Here is a 20914-nt window from a genome sequence, read left to right on the forward strand (position 1 = left end):
TCAAGCCCAAGAAAGAACTAGGGGTCCTGAGTTCCTGCATCCCGAGCGTGCTGCTCTCCTCTATGCCTCAGTTTTCTCCTCTGTGAAATGGGGAGACTATTAACTCCTGCTCGGTAGGGTTTGGTAGGGATCAAGCCAGCACATTTGTGGAAAGCCCCGAAGACCGCATCTGCAAAGAAGGTGCTTGGCTATCGTTTGGGCTTATGTTTTTCCCATTCTTTTTAAATCTTGTTTATTTTGTTGCCCAGGCTGGAGTGCAATGGCGGCAATCTCGGCTCACTGGAACTCCGCCTCTCTGGTTGAAGCGATTCTCCTGCCTCAGCCTCCTGAGTAGCTGGGATTACAGGTGCACACCATCGTGCCCGGCTAATTTTTGTATTTTTAGTAGAGATGGGGTTTCACTGTGTTGGCCAAGCTGGTCTTGAACTCCTGACCTCAAGTGACCTGCCCACCTCAGCCTCTCAAAGAGCTGTTCATGTCAAAAATCCCAACAGCCAGGCAGGATGCAGGGGCTCACGCCTGTAATCCCAGCACTTTGGGAGGCCAAGATGGGCAGATCACATGAGGTCAGGAGTTCGAGACCAGCCTGGGCAACATGGTGAAACCCCATCTCTACTAAAAATACAGAAAAAAAAAAAATTAGCTGGGCATGGTGGGGCATGCCTGTAATCCCAGCTACTTGGGAGGCTGAGGCAGAAGAATCACTTGAACCCAGGAGGCAAGGGTTGCAGTGAGCCGAGGTTGTGACATTGCACTCCAGCCTGGGTGACAGAGTGAGACTCCGTCTCAAAAAAGAAAGAAGCAAAAAAAGAAAGAGGCTAGGAGTGGTGGCTCACGCCTGTAATCCCAGCACTTGGGGAGGCCGAGGTGGGCGGATCACCTGAGGTTGAGAGTTCGAGACCAACCTGACCAACATGGAGAGACCCGGTCTCTGCTAAAAATACAAAAATTAGCTGGGCATGATGGCAAGTGCCTGTAATCCTAGCTACTCGGGACGCTGAGACAGGAGAATTGCTTGAACCCAGGAGGTGGAGGTTGCAGTGAGCCAAGATCACGCCATTGCACTCCAGCCTGGGCGACAGAGTGAGACTCATCTCAAAAACAAACAAACAAACAAACAAACAAAAAACACCAACACCAAAGCAAAAAAAATCCTACAATCCACCAGTTTGGTCCCCACCCAGAGAACCATCCAGCCCAAATCACCAACAGTGCTGAGGTTGAGACCCTGCCCTAGACCTTGGGAGTGGGGAACGGGCGCTCCAGGCAGCAGGCGGAGCTTGGGCAAAGGCCTTGGGGCAAAAAGGAGGATGGCACAAGGAAAGGTGGAGGCGGTGAGCAAGGGGAAGTGAGGGCAACAGGGCCCGGGGGGCCTGGGGCAGGGGAGGTATTTGGGGACCCTCTCCCTGAGAGAGGTGGAAGCCTATTTTTTTTTTTTTTTAAACCGTCTTACTCTGTCGCCCAGGCAGGAGTGCGGAGGCTCAATCTCAGTTCACTGCAATCTCCACCTCCTAGGTTCAAACTATTCTCCTGCCTCAGCCTCCTGTGTAGCTGGGACCATAGCACATGCCACCACCCCCAGCTAATTTTTTGTATTTTTAATAGAGATGGGGTTTCACCATGTTGGCCAGGCTGGTCTCGAACTGAGCTCAAGTGATCCACCAGCCTTGGCCTCCCAAAGTGCTGGGATTACTGGCATGAGCCACTGTGACTGGCCAGAGGGCTTTTTTTTTTTGAGACGGAGTTTCGCTCTTGTCACCCAGGCTGAAGTGCAATGACACGATCTCAGCTCACCGCAACCTCCGCTTCCTGGGTTCAAGCAATTCTCCCGCCTCAGCCTCCCAAGTGGCTGGGACTACAGGCATGCGCCACCATGCCCAGCTAATTTTTTTTGTATTTTTAGTAGAGACGGGGTTTCATCATGTTGACCAGGATGGTCTCAATCTCTTGACCTTGTAATCCAGCCGCCTTGGCCTCCCAAAGTGCTGGGATTACAGTCATGAGCCAATGAGCCACTGCGGCTGGCCGGCTTTTTTTTTTTTTGAATCCCGCTGACCATCTGGGCCAGGGACTATGGGACTGAGGACAGTGCAGAAGTCTGGGACAAGGGGCTTCTGGCCCCATTACTGCAAACAGGAAGTTGCAGTTGCAGAAACAATAGCTGGGCTTCCGAGAGAACTTGGAGGAAGGAAGATAACAGAGAGGGAAGTGACTATGGGGCCTTCGAGGACCAACAAGGTAGGCAAAAGGTCTGTTGGGATTGCAGCCCTCAGCTGTGGAGAAGCAGAGAGACTCTCTGGGGGAGGGGTTCCCAGGGCTGGGTACTGCAGAATGAGTAAGAGTTTGGCGAATGGAGCCGGGTGCGATGGCTCATGTCTGTAATCACAGCACTTTGGGAGACCAAGGTGGGTAGGTCAGGAGTTGGAGACCAGCCTGGCCAACATGATGAAACCCCAGTCTCCAGTAAAAATACAAAAATTAGCTGGGTATGGTGGTGCAGTCCTGTAATCCCGGCTACTCGGAAGGCTGAGGCACGATAATCACTTGAACCCAGAAAGCAGAGGTTGCAGTCAGTCGAGATTTCGCCACTCTACACCAGCCTGGGCGACAGAGAAAAATTCTTTTTTTTTTTTTTTTTTTTCCAAAAATAGAGATGGGGTTTCACCATGTGGGCCAGGCTGGTCTTGAACTCCTGACCTCGTGATCCACCTATCTCGGCCTCCCAAAGTGCTGGGATTACAGGCGCGAGCCACTGTGCCCAGCCGAAAAATTCTGTTTAAAAAAAAATGGGGGCTGGTCATGGTGGCTCATGGCTGTAATCCCAGCATTTTGGGAGGCCGAGGCAGGTGGATCACCTGAGGTCGGGAGTTCGAGACCAGCCGGACCAACATGGAGAAACTGTGTCTCTACTAAAAATACAAAAAAATTCGCTGGGCATGGTGGTGCATGCCTGTAATCCTAGCTACTGGGGAGGCTGAGGCAGGAGAATCACTCGAACCCAGGAGGCAGAGGCTGTGGTGAGCCGAGACTGCGCCATTGCATTCCAATCTGGGTAGCAGGAGTGAAACTCTGTCTCAAAAAAGAAAAAGAGAGTTTGGGGGATGAAGGAGGGGGAAATTTCTGACGAAGTTATCGCCTCTATGTGTGTACAGATCCCGGTTTAAATCCCAGCCCAGCATTTTCTGCAGGCGGGAGGGAAGCAAGACAAGGTTTCTCTCAGATACAGCCTCAGTTTCCTCCCTGGAGCCCCAAGCATCAGGAAAGGCTGTAGGGAGGAAATGAGAAAATAACACCGGGAAAAGGGTGAGTCCTGATGAGGGTGCGTAGTCCATCCTTACGTGGATCCCAGCAGAGAAGAGGGCTGGGAGGAACTGGGGTGGTGCTTGCCCGAACTCCGTGGGCTCCTGAAAATGCCCTGGGGCAGGGAAGGCGAGGTGTTGACGTCAACGGGGATCCACCGTCACCTGCAGGGGAGGCCCCAGACGCTTGGGGACTAACACAATGACACTCCAGGAACTCAAGTAAGGTGTGCACCCCCAAAGGAAGCGTTTATTTTTGGAGCTCAAAGACTCCAGAAAAAAGCACCTCCCCCCCAAAAGAAACCGTATTAGGCAGCAGGTGCCACCCTACCGCACCCCATGCCCAAACTCAGGGCGGGAGACAAGAGGAGGGAATCATTCCCTGCCCGGCTCTGGAGGGAGGCAGCTCTGTGTCCCCACACCCAGGACTGCCCCAGGGCCCTTCCAGACCTGCTGCCCCATGACCCTCCCAGAACCGATGAGATCACGGGATTATCCAAGCGAAAAGCTGAGCAGGAACCGGCCCTTCCAAGCTGTGCCTGAAGGACCAGAAGAGACACTAAGGGCCGACTCGAGGAAGCAGACACTGGCCCCGCCCCCATCGATAGACCCGCCCCCCCGCCATTTATATACACCGCCCTCCGTCGATAGACACGCCCCCATTGATGGCCCCGCCCACATAGCTGCAAGCCCCGCCCCGCTCCGGGACACCCTTCTCTTCTCACTGGATTCCCCTTCCCTCCCATTGATAGCCCCGCCCCGTTCAGCTGTAAGCCCCGCCCCGCTCCGGGGCACCCTTCTCTTCTCACTGGATTCCCCTTCCCTCCCCAAGACCCCTCTCCTCTGAGCCCAGTCCCCTCCCCTGCAGCCACGCTTTCTAGACCTCGAAGTCCCTGCTTCCCTGTTCCCCTTCCCCAGCTTTCTTCTCCCTCCCGGGGCCGCCCCCTTCTCACTGACCGGCTTCCCGGGATCTCAGAGGAGCCGAGCGCCGAGGCCCAGCAGCAGAATCAGGAGCAGGGGCGCCGCCGCGGAGCTGGTGTCCTTCAGGGAGCTGGCGGAGTCCTGCTCCGCGATTCTCGCGCTTAAGTCCTGGTTTTTCCTCCTGCGGTACAGACAGGGGCAAATCAGGCAGCTGCCCCACCGGGCTCCTGCCGCCCTCCCTGTAAGTCCATCGCCCCCCGGAGTTCCCCCCGCACCGCCCCAATCCAAGTCCCTGAGGAGGGAATGGACGGCCGCCACCCAGGGCTCTGTGACCCTAGGGGCTAAGTTGTCCTTTTGTGGGACTCAAACCTTACCCCTTGGGGCAATGGGGATTTTGGGAGCCAAGGAGATCCTCGGTCTTAGGGTAGGAATGCGGGGGTGAGAGGAGTGTGGCGGGTGGAGGGTAGCAGAGGGTAAGGTTATCTCTGACCTCAATCGCTCCACCTCCATAGAGGCGTCCTGAAGCTTCTGGTTCAATGTAGTGATCTCTCCTGGTGGAGTGTGAGAACACAATCAGGGGCGAGTCAGCACGTGGTCAGGCTCTGGCCCTGCCCCACTCTGGGACAGGACCTCCGCCCCCCTTTTTTTTTTTAAGATGGGGTTTCACCATGATGGCCAGGCTGGTCTTGAACTCCTGACCTCAGGTGATCCACCCACCTCAGCCTCCCAAAGTGCTAGGATTACAGGCGTGAGCCACCGCGCCCGGCCAGGATCTCCCCCTTACCCCAACCTCCAACTCTGGTCTACCTGCCCCCACCCTCTCTTCCATTCCTGACTTACCCCTCCCTAGCCCCTTCCCTTCCCTCTTCCTTACCCTCAAGCTCCTCCACTTTCTTCTCCGCATCCAGGGAATGGGCCTTCTCCTTATCCAGGGAAGCCATTAGGGTCATCTAGGACAGAGGGAAGGGTCAGAATCTGGAGTTCTGGCCCTGGGCTGTTGCCCCTGGGACCTGGACCTCCTCCCTAGGTCCTGGGGCTTAAAGGCAAACGCTTTTCAGGTTTTCTTCCAACCCTCTTCTGAACCGTGATCTTTAAACTTGAAGAACAGCCACACTGTCACCCAGCGCCACCCATATGCGTGTAAGTCCCCCCTCCATATGGCAACTTGGAGGCTCTAGATAACCAAACTTTAGTAGACATTTCCAGATGGCCCAAGAAAAGTTAGAGGGCCCTACCAAATCCAGAACGCAGTGGGACTTCCCAGCCCAAGTGACATGCCCAGTGACAGTTTCAAGAGCCCCCATATCGGGAGTTGGGTGAATAGATTTCAGTTTCTCGGGGATGAAGTGGAAATTTCAAGAGCCTCCTTTTTCAGAGTCTGGCGAGGTCCCCATTCAACCCTGAACAGGGATTCCTACTCCCCCAGGACTGGTGCCCACGAGGAGTTTCAAGCCCCCCCATACCAGCGCCCTGGAAGGAATTTATAACTTTACCTAAGTCCCAGTGGGGATACTGAGGTCCCTGATTTGGGGGCTCTGGGGACTTTTAACCCCTTGCCCCTACACCAGTGTCCCGGGCTGGGTCAGAAGGCCCCAAACCCTGATAGGTAAACCTAGGTCTCTTGACGTGGGGATCCAGGAACAGTTTCAAGACCTCCCCTGCATCTCCCTGAAGACCCACCCTGTGTCAGATTTCTGGGGAGAGTTTCTCGGCTCCCCGCCCCCCAGCACTAGGCCATCCAAAGGAATTGGGATGCTTACCACAGTCTGGTTGTAGGTGACGACCTGGGCCTCAGCATCCCGGAAGCCGTCCTGGGCCCGGGTCAGCTGTTGTTCCAGGAAATGGGTGACATTTCGACACTCCATCACTGCCCGGTGGCCCGCCTGGCAGTCCTCACTGTTGGCCCTTGTGACATAGATGATCAGGAGCACCCCCAAAGCCACAACCGCTATGACAAGGAGCACCACAACTATCCCCACTAGAAGCTTACAGCGCTCCCTCCTCTCATGCTTCAGAAAGTCATCCATGGGCACTAGGGGATAGTGAAACAAAGGAGGTGCCATCGAGATCTCCCCAATAGCTGGAGGGAGTCTGGCCTGGAGTTAGAGGAGGGTGCTGGAATCTTCGGCGGGCCTCGTGGTTATTAGCATAGAAGCCCTCCTGACCAATAGCAAGTTCCAGGAAGCACCCTTAGCAGCGGTTCCGGGGGGCGGGCACCTACAGGCAGAGGATTCTTAGGCTTAGTTTCAGTTTCCCAGAGAGGAGATGGGCTTTTTTTTAAACCTGCTTTAAAAGGCCTTGGGCCCTTCCCAACTGGGTGCCAGCCAGACCTCCTGTAGTAGGGAAGCTGTGGCTGCCTGGGACACTCCATCTCAAGTCCCTGCACCTCTCCTGTGAGTTACTGGGTGCCTAGGCCATGCCAGCCTGCATTCATCTGTACCATGACCTGAAGAGGCAGAGGCCATGATCGCTGGTCCAGTCCTCACCTGGGGAAACTGAGGTTACACAGTTGAGTGGTGGAGTGGGGGCAGGGACTGGGCCTGACCCTAGAGATGAGGTTTTGCGTTCAGGTGTCTCCGTGGTGATGAGCAGGGCTTCATTCAGTGCCCCTGTCCCCACCGAGGGGACTATGGGAGCCATGGAGGGTGTGTGAACAGGAGGTGAGACTGGAGCCAGCCGGAAGCTGGGAGACCCCACAGGCATACACGGACCAGGTTGCAGTTCTGCATTGGGCCACCAGGGGACGCCCCAGCCAACAAACAATATTGGTTTCTGTCCTGGCACCGGCAGGAAACGGGCTCCTACTTCCAGAAAAAGTGCTCCTGCAACTCCAGGATGCCAGGTAAACTCTCTGAGCCTGCTTCTTCATCTGTAAAGGAACAATAACAGGGCCAGCCTCTCCAGGACGGGCGAGGGAGGAGGTGCCAGTAAAGCGCTTTGGTATCCAGTAGGTGCTCAATGGATGCACACACCACCTGCCAGGCCTGTGGCTCAGGACAGATGGATGGGAAGATAATAGTGAGGATCTTTCTTTCTTTCTTTTTGAGATAAGGTCTCACTCTGTCACCCAGGCTGGAGTGCAATGGTGCAATCTCAGCTCACTGCAGACTCTACCTCCCAGATTCAACTGATTCTCCCGCCTCAGACTCGCCAGTAGCTGGGACTACAAGTGCGGGCCACCACAACCAACTAATATTTTTTGTATTTGCATTTTTATTTTTTTTATTTATTTTATTTTTATTTTTTTATTATTTTTTTTGAGACGGAGTTTCACTCATGTTACCCAGGCTGGAGTGCAATGGCGCGATCTCGGCTCACCGCAACCTCCGCCTCCTGGGTTCAGGCAATTCTCCTGCCTCAGCCTCCTGAGTAGCTGGGATTACAGGCACGCGCCACCATGCCCAGCTAATTTTTTGTATTTTTAGTAGAGACGGGGTTTCACCATGTTGACCAGGATGGTCTCGATCTCTTTACCTCGTGATCCACCCGCCTCGGCCTCCCAAAGTGCTGGGATTACAAGCTTGAGCCACCGCGCCCGGCCTGCATTTTTATTTTTTTTGAGACAGTCTTGCTCTGTCGCCCAAGCTGGAGTGCAGTGGAGCGATCTCGGCTCACTGCAACCTCTGCCTCCCGGGTTCAAGGGATTCTCCTGCCTCAGCCTCCTGAATAACTGGGACTACAGGTGCACGCCACCACATCAGGTTAATTTCTTCTGTTTTTTAGTAGAGACGGGGTTTCACCATGTCGGCCAGGCTGGTCTCAAACTCCTGAGCTCAGGCAATCTGCCTGCCTCGGCCTCCCAAAATGCTGGGATTACAGGCATGAGCCATCGTGCTCCGTCTAACAAGGATTTTTCTTTGAGGAAAGATAGTCGGCTCCATTTGCGATGTGCTAAACCCAACGGGCCTGGGAGACATCCAGGGAAGAAGCCTGGGATGGGGTGGGTGCTGTGGGGGTCGGACACTGGGGTGGGGGGCACACTCAGGCTGCACTGAGCTGCTGTCCATGTGGCTAAGAGAGCCAGGGCTTCCTGCAGGAAATCAGCACCATTTTTGGTGTCCAACTGCTGGGCATGACCACAGGAAGGGGGCTGCATATTTTTCTTGTAGCTTCTTCAGCCACAGCCTGACCGCAGCCCAGATTCTGTTGGGTCTGCCATTTCCGTGTGTGTGTGTGTGTGTGTGTGTGTGTGTGTGTGTGTGTGTGTGTTTGGAGTTTTGCTCTTGTTGCCCAGGCTGGAGTGCAATGGCACGATCTCGGCTCACCACAACCTCCACCTCCGGGATTGAAGCCATTCTCCTGTTTCAGCCTCCTGAAAGCTGGGATTACAGGTACCCGCCACCTCGTCCGGCTAATTTTTGTATTTTTAGTAGAGATGGGGTTTCACCATGTTGACCATGCCGATCCCGAATTCCTGACCTCGTGATCCACTGGCCTCAGCCTCCCGACGTGCTGGGATTACAGGTGTGAGCCACTGCGCCGGCCTTTTTTTGTTTTTGAGATGGAGTTCTGCTCTGTTGCCGAGGCTGGAGTGCAACGGCCCGAACTTGCCTCACCGCAACCTCCGCCTCCCGGAGTAGCTGGGATTACAGGCATGCACCATCATACCTGGCTAATTTTTGTATTTTTAATGATTTGCATTTTTAGTAGGTTTCTCATTGTTGGTCAGTCTAGTCTCAAACTCCTGACCTCGTGATCTGGCTGCCTCGGCCTGTCAAAGGGCTGGGAATACAGGCGTGAGCCACCGCCCGGCAATTTTTGTATTTTTAATAGAGACAGGGTTTCTCCAGTTGGCCAGGCTGGTCTTCAACCCCTGACCTTGTGATTCACCTGCCTTGGCCTCCCAAAGTGCTGGGATTACAGGCGTGAGTCACCACACCCCACCCATTTCCATGTTTTTTGTTTTCAGCAGGGCTAGACGGCAGGCAAGGTCAAGGCCAGAGCCCAGGCCTCTCGCCTCTCAGAAGGAACTCCCCCCAGACCCTCACTCCAACATTCCTCTTCCTAAAAGGACCCCATCAAAGCCACTTACAGCCAGGCATGGTGGTGTACATACCTGTGGTCCCAGCTACTCAGGAGGCTGAGGCAGGAGGATTGCTTGAACCTAGGAGTTTGAGGCTGCAGTGAGCTGGAATTGTGCCACTACACTCCAGCCAGGGTGACAGAGTGGAAACCCATCTCTTAAACAAACAAACAAAAAAAATCACTTAGAACCAAGAACCAATTAACAAGTGGTAGGAGATGATCTTGCTGAAAAGTCCAAGGGTGAACTTGTCCCAGGAGGAGGGACCTATCAGCGTTGCCAGGACTCCAGGTTCAAAGACACGACGTTTGCCTGACTTATTTGACTAAGCTGACTTATTTGAGCAGGCACTGTTTGGGCCTGGAAACTTTAGGGTCAGTTTGGGACCAGGTCAGAAGTCATGATTTCATGAACTACAGGTTGGAGGCCCGGGTGGAGCACCCGTAAGTAAATGACTTTTCTCTCTTAGCATTGATTTCTGCAGCTGTAAAATGTGGATTATAATAGATTGGCTTTGGGAGGCTGAGGCAGGCAGATCACAAGGTTAGGAGTTCAAGACCAGCCTGGCCAACATGGTGAAACCCTGTCTCTACCAAAAATACAAAAAAAAAAAAAAATTATCTGGGCGTAGTGGCATGCACCTGTAGTCCCAGCTACTCGGGAGGCTGAGGCAGAAGAATCGCCTGAACCCAGGAGGCGGAGGTTGCAGTGAGCCAAGATCACGCCACTGCACTTCAGTCTGAGCAACAGAGTGAGACTCTGATTAAAAAAAAAAATTAATAATAACAATAATAACAGATTGGTGTCCTCCCTAAATTTTGTACCTGCAAACAGTCCCAGCCCTCCAAACTGAAAGTCTGTTGCTCTTTCCTTTAAAATTATAAATGGTGGACCAGGTGCAGTGGCTTACACCTACAATCCCAGTACTTTGGGAGGCCGAGATAGGAGGATTGCTTGAGGCCAGGAGTTCAAGACCAGCCTGGCCAACATAACGAGACCCTATCTCTATTTAGCAAAATACATATATATGTGGTATATATTTATTTTACTTAATTAATTTATTATTTTGAGAGATAGTCTTGCTCTTGTCGCCCAGACTGGAGTGCAGTGCCACAATCTTGGCTCACTGCAACCTCCACCTCCCAGGTTCAAGCAATTCTCCTGCCTCAGCCTCCTGAGTAGCTGGGATTACAGACGCCCACCACCACACCCAGCTAATTTTTTGTACTTTTAGTAGAGATGGGCTTCGCCATGTTGGCCAGGCTGGTCTCTAACTCCTGACCTCAGGAGATCCACCCGCCTCGGCCTCCCAAAGCGCTAGGATTACAGACGGGACCCACGGCATCTGGCCTATATTTTATTTTATATTTTAAAATATATACATAATGTAGTTATACATTAGGTTGGTGCAAAAGTAATTGTGGTTTCTGCCATCGCTTTTTTTTTTGAGATGGAGTCTCCTGTCGCCCAGGCTGGAGTGCAGTGTTGTGATCTCGGCTCAGTGCAACCTCTGCCTCTTGGGTTCAAGCAATTCTCCTGCCTCAGCCTCCCGAGTAGCTGGGACTACAGATGCCCACCACCGTGCCCGGCTACTTTCTGTATTTTTAGTAGAGACTTTAGGTTTCGCCACGTTAGCCAGGCTGGTCTCAAACTCCTGACCTCAAGTGATCCGCCCGACTTGGCCTCCCAGTGTTGGGATTACAGGTATGAGTCACTGCGCCCAGCCTCTGCCATTACTTTTTTTTTTTTTATTTGGAGTCTCGCTCTGTCGCCCAGGCTGGGGTGCAGTGGCACGATCTTGGCTCCCTGCTACAACCTCCGCCTCCTGGGTTCAGGCAATTCTCCTGCCTCAGCCTGCTGAGTAGCTGGGATTACAGGCACCCGACACCACGCCTGGCTAATTTTTGTATTTTTAGTAGAGACGGGGTTTCACCATGTTAACCAGGCTGGTCTCGAACACCTGAACTTGTGATCTGCTCACCTTGGTCTCCCAAAGAGCTGGGATTACAGGTGTGAGCCACCACGCCTGGCCTGCCACTATTTGTAATGGTATTAATTATATTAATTAAAAGTAATGGCAGAAACCACAATTACTTTTACAATAAAATTACAAATGGAAACTGTCATGCTGCCATTCTTTTTTTTTCTTTCTTTTCTTTTAAGACAGTCTTGTCCTGTCACCCAGGCTGGAGTGCAGTGGTGCAGTCACAGCTCACTGCAGCCTTGACCGCCTGGACTCAAGCGATCCTCCCACCTCAGCCTCCTGCGTAGCTGGGACTACAGGTGTGCGCCACCATCCCTGGCTAATTTGCTATATTTTGTAGAGATGGGGTCTTACTATGTTTCCCAGGCTGGTCTCAAACTCCTGGGCTCCAAAGATCCTCCTGCCTCAGCCCCTGAAGTCTGGGAATTACAGGAATGTGCCACCACACCCAGCTGCCAGCTCTATTTTGGTTTTGGCTGGGCACGGTAGTTATACCTGTAATCCCAGCACTTTGGAAGGCCAAGGTGGGTGGATCACGTGAGGTAGGGAGTTTGAGACCAGCTTGGCCATCATGGTGAAAGCCCGTCTCGACCAAAAATACAAAAACTATCTGGGCGTGATGGTGGGTACCTATAATTCCAGCTACTCGGGAGGCTGAGGCACGAGAATCGCTTGAACCTAGAGGTGGAGATTTCAGTGAGCTGAGATTGTGCCACTGCACTTCAGCCTGGGCAACAGAGTGAGACTCTGTCTCAAAAAAAAAAAAAAAAAAAAAAAAAAAAAAAAAAAAAAAAAAAGAAAAGAAAAGAAAAAGAAACATTTTATTTTAGAATAGTTTCAGATTTGCACAAAAAAACCCAGTGAGCCTGGTACAACGAATTTCCCGCATTCCCTACACCCAATTTCCCATCATTTATTTATTTATTTATTTAGACAGAGTCTTGTTCTGTCGCCCAGGCTGTAGTGCAGTGTCGTGATCTCAGCTCACTGCAACCTCCTCCTCCTGGGTTCAAGCTATTCTTCTGCCTCAGCCTCCTGAGTAGCTGGGACTACAGGCACGCGCCACCATCCCTGGCTAAATTTTGAATTATTAGTAGAGACGGGGTTTCACCATGTTGGCCAGGCTGGTCTTGAATACCTGACCTTATGATCCGCCCACCTTGGCCTCTGAAAATGCTGGGATTACAGGCGTCAGCCACCAAGCCCAGCCCTTTATTTATTTATTAAAGACAGGCTTTTGCTCTGTCGCCCAGGCTGGAGTACGATCATAGCTCACTGCAGCCTTGACCTCCTGGGCTTGAGTGATCAATTCTCCCACCTCACCCTCCTGAGTGGCTGAGACCACAGATACACAGTACTACACATGGCTAATTTTTTATTTTTTGTGGAGATGGGGTCTCACTATGTTGGCCAGGCTTGTCTCAAACTCCTGGGCTCAAGCGATCCTCCTGCCTCAACCTCCTGAGTAGCTAAGACTACAGGCACTCACCACCATCATGCCCAGCTAATTTGTATATTGTTTGTAGAGACAGGATCTTACTATGTTGCCCAGACTGGTCTCCAACTCCTGGGCTCATGTGATCCTCCCTCCTCAGCCTCCCAAGTTGCTGGGATTATAGGTGTGAACCACTGGCTCTGGCTGAGAAAAAAAAAAATTGAGTGGGAAGATTGGGAGGGATAACATTAGGAGAAATACCTAATGTAGGTGATGGGGGGATGGAGGCAGCAAACCACCGTGGCATGTGTATACCTATGTAACAATCCTGCAGGATCTGCACAGGTACCCCAGAACTGAAAGTATAATAATAATAAATAAATAAAAGAAACTACTTTAAAAAAAAATTTAAGAAGCAAAGATCATCCACAATCGACCCTCGGTTGTTTCATTTCTGTTTGTTATCACATTACATGTATATTTCACTTACTTTGGGCTACTGAGATGTGGCCCTCCGTGTGCACCTAAGGACATCTCCATTCCTGTAGGAAGACGCTGGCCCCAGGTTGCTCACTGTGCAGGGGTGATTCTGCTCCAGGGGACATTTTTGTTGTCACCACGGGTGCTGGGAGTTCTCCTGGCATCCAGGGATGCTGCTCTACACACATCAGTGCACAGATCGGCGTCAGGGATGGTGGTGCGTGCCTGTAGGGACCTCCACCTCCCAGATTCAAGTGATTCTTGTGTCTCAGCCTCCCGAGTAGCTGGAATCACAGGTGTGTGCCACCATGCCTGGCTAATTTTTATATTTTAAGTAGAGACGAGATTTCACCATGTTGGCCAGGCTGGTCTCGAACTCCTGACCTCAGATGATCACCCGCCTCCTGACCTCAGATGATCACCCGCCTCAGCCTCCCAAAGTCCTGGGATGACAGGTGTGAGCTACCGCGCTCGGCCAACCTCTGCTTTCTTACAGCTGGGGTGTGGGAACAGCTGTTTCCCAGTCTCTTCGAATGTTCATGCAAGTTAGAGACTGAAACAATATCTCCATCAACCAGAAGACAAGAAAAAGGGAGTAGGCAATGAGATTTCTCATTAGTTACATTCTTCCGACTTTAACTGGTGCCCAGGGAAACTGAAACTATGGCTATATATAAGATAAGGCAAACATTTGAGAGGGAAAGGAAAGGTTAATTTTGCAGCTCTCTCAGGGTCTGGTGGAGGGTTGATGGATGTTATCCTGTCTTTGTTTTGCACCGGGGAAAGTAAACTTGTAATCTGTTCTGTCAGTATGAAATTCAACAGACTGGTTCCGTAGACAAGGGGTCAGATAGAGCTTGCAAACCTGAAGTTACATGTCTTGCCAACACATTTTTGTTTATGACAGGCTGGACATCTTGTAAAGATTTAGGGGCTAAGCAAAGAATTTACGTATGAACAATTCGTAAGGGCGAACATCTGAAGATATGTGAGGGCTTTTTTTTTTTTTTTTTTTTTTTTTTTTTTTCTTTTTGTAGGCATCTGGATTAAGGTACAACACTTAACAACAGCCTTGGATTTGGGAAAGGAATGTCAGCGTTGTGCGGCTCAGTCTCCAGACCTAACTTTCCCTTTGGGACGAACTCAGTGGCTCATGCCTGTAATCCCAGCACTTCGGGAGGCTGAGGCAGGAGGATCGCTTGAGCCCAAAAGTTCAAGACTAGCCTGAGCAACAAAGTGAGTTTCTCCTCACCCCATCCCCCACCCACATCTCAACAAAATATTTAAAAATGAGCTGGGCGTGCTGGCTGTGTCTGTGGTGGCTGAAATGCAGTGGTGTGATCTTGGCTGACTGAAGCCTCTGGGTTCAAGTGATCCTCCTGCCTCAGCCTCCTGAGTAGCTGGGATTGCAAGCACCCGCCATTATGCCTGGCTAATTTTTTTCCTTTTTGTGGAGAATGGGGTCTCGCTATATTGCTCAGGCAGGCCTCAAACTCCTGGAGTCAAGCTATCCTCCCGCCTCTGCCTCCCTAAGAGGTGGGATGACAGGCATGAGCCACTGCATCTTGCTAATTTTTGTATTTTTAGTAGAGATGGGGTTTTACCATGTTGGCCAGGCTGGTCTCCAACTCCCGACATCAGGTGATCTGCTACTCGGGAGGCTGGGTGGGAGGATCCCTTGAGCCCAGGAGGTGGAAAATGCAGTGAGCCATGTTCATTTGATGGCACACCAGCCTGGGCAACAGAATGAGACCATGTCTCAAAAACAAACAAACCGGGCTGGGCACCGTGGTTCACACCTGTAATCTCAGCTCTTTGGGAGGCTGAGGTGGGTGGATCATAAAGTCAGGAGTTCAAGACCATCCTGGCCAAGATGGTGAAACCCCGTCTCTACTAAAAATACAAAAATTAGCTGGGCATGGTGGCGGGTGCCTGTAGTCCTAGATACTTAGGAGGATGAGGCAGAGAATCGCTTAAACCCGGGAGGCAGAGGTTGCAGTGAGCCGAGACTGAGCCACTGCATCACAGCGAGAGGGTGAGACTCCATCTCAAAAACAAACAGCAACAAAAACAAGCCAACACAAACAACAGCCATAACTTTTCCTTGGCATAATGCCTTTGGAAGGTTCTCGTATTTTTATTTTCTTTGACAGGAAAACGCAATATACGGAAGGGGCTTAGCTTAGCGCTTCGTACATGACAGCTCCCCGTCAGAGTTCGCTCTCGTCATTTGGTAAGTTTTGGACCTGACTGCAGCCTGTCCTTAGACTGAACTCCCAGAAGTGGGGTTACTGGGTCCAAGGGGATGCCTATGTCCCAAGCTCTCACTTCCCCTGAAGAAGAATTCAGAATTTGGCCAGGCGTGGTGGCTCACACCTGTAATCCCAGCACTTTGGGAGGCTGAGGGGGGTGGATCACCTGAGGTCAGGAGTTGAAGACCAGCTTGGCCAACATAGTTAAACCCCGTTTCTACTAAAAATACAAAAATGAGCCAGACGTGGTGGCGCATGCCTATAATCCCGCCTACTTGGGAGGCTGAGGCAGGAGAATTCCTTCAACCGGGAGGTGGAGGCTGCAGTGAGCTGAGATAATGCCACTGCACTCCAGCCTGGGCAAGAGAGTGAGACTCCGTCTCAAAACAAAGTATTAATATGTTTCCCCTGATCAGTGGGGTGGTTCACGCTTGTAATCCCACACTTTGGGAGGCAGAGGCTGGTGGATCACTTGAGTCCAGGAGTTTGAGACCAGCCTGGGTGGCACAGCGAAACCCCATCTGTACTAAAAATACAAAAATTAGCTTGGTATGGTGGCAGGAGCCTGTAATTCCAGTGGAGGCTGAGGCAGGAGTATCCTTTGAACCTGGGAGGCAGAGGTTGAGATCATGCCACTGCCCTCCTGAGTGGGCAACAAGACTGAAACTCCGTCTCAAAAAAAAAAAAAAAAATTCAATCTTCCTGCACCCACCTGTTGAAACCACCACTGCAAAAGTTATATCAGTGAGAAAATTAGAACAGTAAGCTAAGCTAACCCAAACCCACCTAACTTTTCCTGTAATTATTCCTGCGCTCTTGGGCCAAGCCACCTTTGGAAGACATTTAGGCTCTGGTTTAAATGATAACAGGCCTTGCCAAAAACTCAAATCACTTGGTTTTTTTTTTTTTTTTTCTGAGACAGAGTCTCATTCTGCATTCAGAATGAGACCAGGCTGGAGTGCAGAGGCACCATTTTTGTTCGCTGCAACCTCCACCTCCCTGGTTCAAGCAATACTCCTGTCTCAGTCTCCGGAGTAGCTGGGATTACTGGCACCTGCCACCACACCTGGCTAATTTTTAGTACAGATGGGGTTTCACTATGTTGGCCAGGCTGGTCTCCAACTCCTGGCCTCAAGTGATCTGTCCACCTCGGCCTTCCAAAGTGTTAGGGTAACAGGTAGGTGTGTCACTGTGCCCGGCCTTAACTGCCTTTTTTTTTTTTTTTTTTTTTTTGAGACGGAGTCTCACTCTGTCACCCAGGCTGGAGTGCAGTGGCGTGATCTCAGCTCACTGCAACCTCCACCTCCTGGGTTCAAGCGATTCATCTGTCTCAGTCTCCTGAGTAACTGAGACTACAGGCGTACGCCACCATGCCCAGCTAATTTTTACACTTTGCAGAGATGGGGTTTCACCATACTAATCAGGCTGGTCTCAAACTCCTGACCTCAGGTGATCCAACCGCCTTGGCCTCCCAAAGTGCTGGGATTACAGGCGTGACCCATGACGCCTGGCCTCAACTGCTTTTGATGGGAGGAGAGCAGTCATTATTCCAGAAGCTGTAAGATACGCAACTTACCCAATTACTCCTGCAAATAACACCGCTGTTGTAGATTGGCCTTTGGAGAAGTCTTTGCAAGTTTTTTGCCTGTCTGACACCCATGGCGACACCTGAACAGACATCCCTGCTCCTGTGGCCCCACCAAAAAGCGATTTAGCCTTCCGGAGGTCAGTTTCAACCCCCTACGATTTCATCTCTGCCCCAACCACTGATCAAACAGCCATCATCTGTTATCTGGCCTCCCCCACCCCGTTCCCCGAACTGCCCTTGAAAAACCCCTATTAGCTTAGTGAGGTTTTTGGGGTTTTTTTTGAGACACCATTTCACTCTGTCGCCCAGGCTCGAGTGCAGTGGTGCAATCACAGCTCACTGCAACCTGCAAGTTGGCTCACTGCATCCTTGGCGTTATCAATACTGCGCAAAGTCCTTTTCAGCAGACAGCATAAACCCTATCCTGTAAAATCTCTAGCAAGCCTTTGTTTCTTTACAGCCAGTTTCTTTCTGCTGGCTGCCCACTGTCTTCCTAGCAATGTATTTTCCTACTTTCCCTTTTTTTTTGAGGACTCGTCTCGCTATGCCACCCAGGCTGGAGTGCAGTGATATGATCTCGGCTTACTGCAATCTGCGCCTCCTGGGTTCATGCGATTCTCCTGCCTCAGCTTCCAGAGTAGCTGAGACGACAGGCGCCCACCACCATCCCCCGCTAATGTTTTGTATTTTTAGTAGAGACGGGGTTTCACCATTGTTGGCCAGGCTGGTCTTGAACTCCTGACCTCCACCCACCTTGGTCTCCCAAAGTAATGAGGAGTGAGCCATCATGCCTGGCATATAAAGTTTTTTTCTCCCTTCTTCATCTTCCTCTTCTACTTTTTTCCAGACAACTTTAGCAGGACCCTCTGTACCATCAAACTTTACTTTAGACTTATAGTTAGCAATATCCTTCTTGTATTTTTTTTTCTTTCTTTTTTTTGAGACAGTCTCACCCTGTCACCCAGGCTGGAGTGCAGTGGCGCGATCTCGGATCATTGAAACCTCTGCTTCCCAGGTTCAAGTGATTCTCCTGCCTCAGTCGCCTAGTAGCTGGGATTACAGGTGCTGGCCACCACACCTAGTTAATTGTTGCGTTTTTATAGAGACGAGGTTTCATCATGTTGGCCATGTTGGTCTTCAACTCCTGACCTCAGGTGATCCACCCACCTTGGCCTCCCAAAGCGCTGGGATTCAAACTCCTGGACTCAAGTGATCCTCCCACCTCAGCCTCCCTGTTACCATTACCAGGAGAGCCCTGAGAAAATAACTGGGAAAGTTTTTTTAGTTATTAAAAAAAAAAAAAGCACAGCTACTTAAAGATTTCCAGACAGCCAGGGATGACATCACAGAGCTTCCTGACCCCTGACCAGATGCCAGAGGAAGATAAGACCTCTAAATCGGTCCAAACTGGAACAGACGACCTCTGGTTGACTTTAGATCACTAACATTATCATCATAATGGTAAAATTCCCTCTCTTAGAAGAAAATCTCCATTTTGTGCACATGGGTTGTATGAAGACATATATTCATGAATTGAACCTGCGTGTCTCGGGTCCCACCATGCACATGTTAACATTCCTCTCCCTTCCTGTACTCAGGGAAGGAAATAATAAAACGTTATGTTTTTTTTTTTTTTTTTTTTTTTGAGACGGAGTTTCACTCATGTTACCCAGGCTGGAGTGCAATGGCGCGATCTCGGCTCACCGCAACCTCCTCCTCCTGGGTTCAGGCAATTCTCCTGCCTCAGCCTCCTGAGTAGCTGGGATTACATCTTTGCACCACCATGCCCGGCTAATTTTTGTGTTTTTAGTAGAGACGGGGTTTCACCATGTTGACCAGGATGGTCTTGATCTCTTGACCTGGTGATCCACCCGCCTCGGCCTCCCAAAGTGCTGGGATTACAGGCTTGAACCACCGAGCCCGGCTACGTTATGCTTTTTATTGTTGAGGGAGAAGGGGCTGTTAGAGCGAGAGCTTCTCCTTCTCCATCCCTGTCCAGTGGGTAAAACCCGATTGCCTTTTCCGATTGGATGTTCCTTCTTTGCCAGCTACACAAAGTGGGTAAAGAACTGGGTTTGCTGGTGGCATCCCAAGTAGCTGGGACTACAGGGAGTAAATGCTTTTATACCTCGCTTTTTAAAACGTATTGTTCCTGTGAACCAGTCTTTAAGTTATACCCAAGATTTCATGGCTCATGATGGTCCATAGTTTTCGCTCTTTAAATCAATAGCTGCATATCCCACGACGATTTTCCTTTGGGATGATTTCCCAGAACTGGAATTGCAGATTCTTGACAAATCTCCCAACTTTTCCGGTAAACACCGAGCTTTTCTCTAGACTAGCAACCGAGGCCGCAAGCTATTCTGCGGAGAGAACGAGTCCCTTGGTCCTGTGTCGTAGTATTTCCGGCGGAAGTTGCTGGGCGTGGAAAGCCAGCAAGCCCTTCCGCAATCGTCGCTCCCGCGCGCACGTGGGCGACGCGTGAGGGCGAGGCCCCGCCTCCCCACGCCATTGGCCAGCAGCTCGTCGGGCACGCGTATACTGCGCTTCCGGGCAAGCTCCGCCCCGCATGGCCTTCTGGGAGTTGTAGTTCGGTCGCGAGCGCTGCCGTCGGGAGGCTGCTCTGAGGACCGAGGCTGAACCCCGCGACCCCGCCTTCGGCGCTCGGCTCGCGGGATGGATCCCGTACCCGGGACCGACTCGGCGCCGCTGGCCGGCCTGGCCTGGTCATCGGCCTCTGCACCCCCGCCTCGGGGGTTCAGCGCGGTGAGCGGCGTCGACGGGCGGGAGGTCGAATGGGGGCAGAGGCAGCCGCTGTGGGGTGGGTGGGTGTCCGGCGCTGACCCGCATCCTCCCCGTAGATCTCCTGCACCGTCGAGGGGGCACCCGCTAACTTTGGCAAGAGCTTCGCGCAGAAATCTGGCTACTTCCTGTGCCTTAGTACTCTGGGCAGCCTAGAGGTAGGGGGCGCCCACCTTCGGGACCACCAGGGTCCGCCCACCTCCTCTGGGGTCACGATGCCCTATGCCAGGCGCGCTGTCTCTGCTGTTGGGCCACCCTCGCCGTGTCCCGCTTCCACCCGCAGAACCCGCTGGAGAACGTGGTGGGCGATATCCAGATCGTGGTGGACAAGAGCCCTCTGCCGCTGGGCTTCTCCCCGGTCAGCGATCCCATGGACTCCAGTAAGGCCTGCGTGGGAGGCGAGAGTTGTCTGGGTCCCTGCAGGGAGGAGCGGGGAGAAGGGACGACGGCCGCGCGGAATCTGAGCCTTGGCCACCCCCTGGCACTCGGGGTGATGACAGGGTTGACTGAGGACTCAGATCCCTGCCCTAGGGTGGACATCCCCTGTCCTGATTCAAAGTGTGTGCTGTGACTGGCACAGCCTCTGTTCTCGAGTTAAGAGTTCAGTCCACACCACCTGTCTCATTACTGTTGTCCTACCTGTGTCTCTTTACACCACGGCCTAGCAAAACCACTGTGCAGTTCTCTTTTTCATTTCCAGCCTTTGCACACGCCATTTCCTCTGCCTGGAGCACTTTTTCTCTCCTCTTTGCAGCACATTCTTTGTTCTCCCTCAGGTGTTAGTTACCTCACCCTTCTTTTCCGGGGCCCACAACCTTGGTGCAGCCCTCCCAGCCCCACCGAACGTTCCCACCCTTGTCATTTTTATTTGATTCAGGCTCTATTCATTCATAGTAGAGTTGGCAAACTTCTTTTTAATTTTTTTTCTTTATATATATATATTTTTAAAGAGATGGGGTTTCACCATGTTGGCCAGGATGGTCTCGATCTCCTGACCTTGTGATCCACCCACCTCAGCCTCCCAAAATGCTGGGATTACAGGCATGAGCCACCCAGCCCAGCCTAGAGTAGGCAAACTTTTATGTAAAGGTCCTGATAGTAAATATTTTAGGTTTTACAGGATATTCTTT

The 20914-nt window shown here is 51.7% G+C and overlaps 2 protein-coding genes and 1 long non-coding RNA gene across 5 annotated transcripts in view; 2 read left to right on the top strand and 1 right to left on the bottom strand.

Moving 5' to 3' along the window:
• Positions 1–3522: 3522 nt before the first annotated feature.
• Positions 3523–6454, bottom strand: BST2 (bone marrow stromal cell antigen 2). 2 transcript variants are annotated; one of them, XR_001817250.2, is made up of 5 exons: positions 5981–6454; positions 5095–5170; positions 4595–4771; positions 4257–4401; positions 3523–3838 (listed from the first exon to the last, which is right to left on the bottom strand). XR_001817250.2 is itself a non-coding variant. In XM_017501246.2 (5 exons), the coding sequence occupies exons 1-4, from the start codon at positions 6281–6283 to the stop codon at positions 4272–4274; spliced, it is 570 nt and encodes a 189-aa protein (XP_017356735.1). In that variant the 5' UTR covers positions 6284–6454; the 3' UTR covers positions 3523–3838; positions 4257–4271. The 2 variants fall into 2 exon arrangements, 1 of the variants encoding a protein (XP_017356735.1); XM_017501246.2 differs by having other exon boundaries at positions 4711–4771.
• A 168-nt stretch (positions 6455–6622) lies between these two features.
• Positions 6623–17581, top strand: LOC108284516. Of its 2 annotated transcripts, XR_005195864.1 has the most exons (4): positions 6623–7062; positions 14180–14378; positions 15296–15375; positions 17005–17581. It is a non-coding gene; the product is annotated as an uncharacterized LOC108284516 (long non-coding RNA). The 2 variants fall into 2 exon arrangements; XR_001817252.2 differs by lacking the exon at positions 17005–17581 and having other exon boundaries at positions 15296–15525.
• Positions 17582–19385: 1804 nt separating this feature from the next.
• The window catches only part of MVB12A (multivesicular body subunit 12A), a 6164-nt gene continuing 4635 nt past the window's right edge, over positions 19386–20914 (top strand). Inside the window, exons 1-3 of the mRNA XM_017501243.2 lie at positions 19386–19748; positions 19844–19942; positions 20068–20164. Coding sequence (XP_017356732.1) covers positions 19659–19748; positions 19844–19942; positions 20068–20164 — 286 coding nt within the window. The 5' untranslated portion in view covers positions 19386–19658. The remainder of the gene's footprint in view (positions 19749–19843; positions 19943–20067; positions 20165–20914) is intronic.

The sequence above is a fragment of the Cebus imitator genome, unplaced genomic scaffold, assembly GCF_001604975.1.
Source record: "Cebus imitator isolate Cc_AM_T3 unplaced genomic scaffold, Cebus_imitator-1.0 Scaffold280, whole genome shotgun sequence".
In the NCBI taxonomy this organism is placed as follows: Eukaryota; Metazoa; Chordata; class Mammalia; order Primates; family Cebidae; genus Cebus; species Cebus imitator.

Excerpts from the sequence above, each read along its gene's own strand:
- BST2 (XM_017501246.2), bottom strand. The coding sequence starts at position 6,283 with ATGGCACCTCCTTTGTTTCACTATCCCCTAGTGCCCATGGATGACTTT. Across the intron at positions 5,171-5,980 it reads TCACCTACAACCAGACTGTG|ATGACCCTAATGGCTTCCCT; the intron begins GTAAGCATCCCA and ends CCTCTGTCCTAG. Across the intron at positions 4,402-4,710 it reads ATGGAGGTGGAGCGATTGAG|GAGGAAAAACCAGGACTTAA; the intron begins GTCAGAGATAAC and ends TCTGTACCGCAG.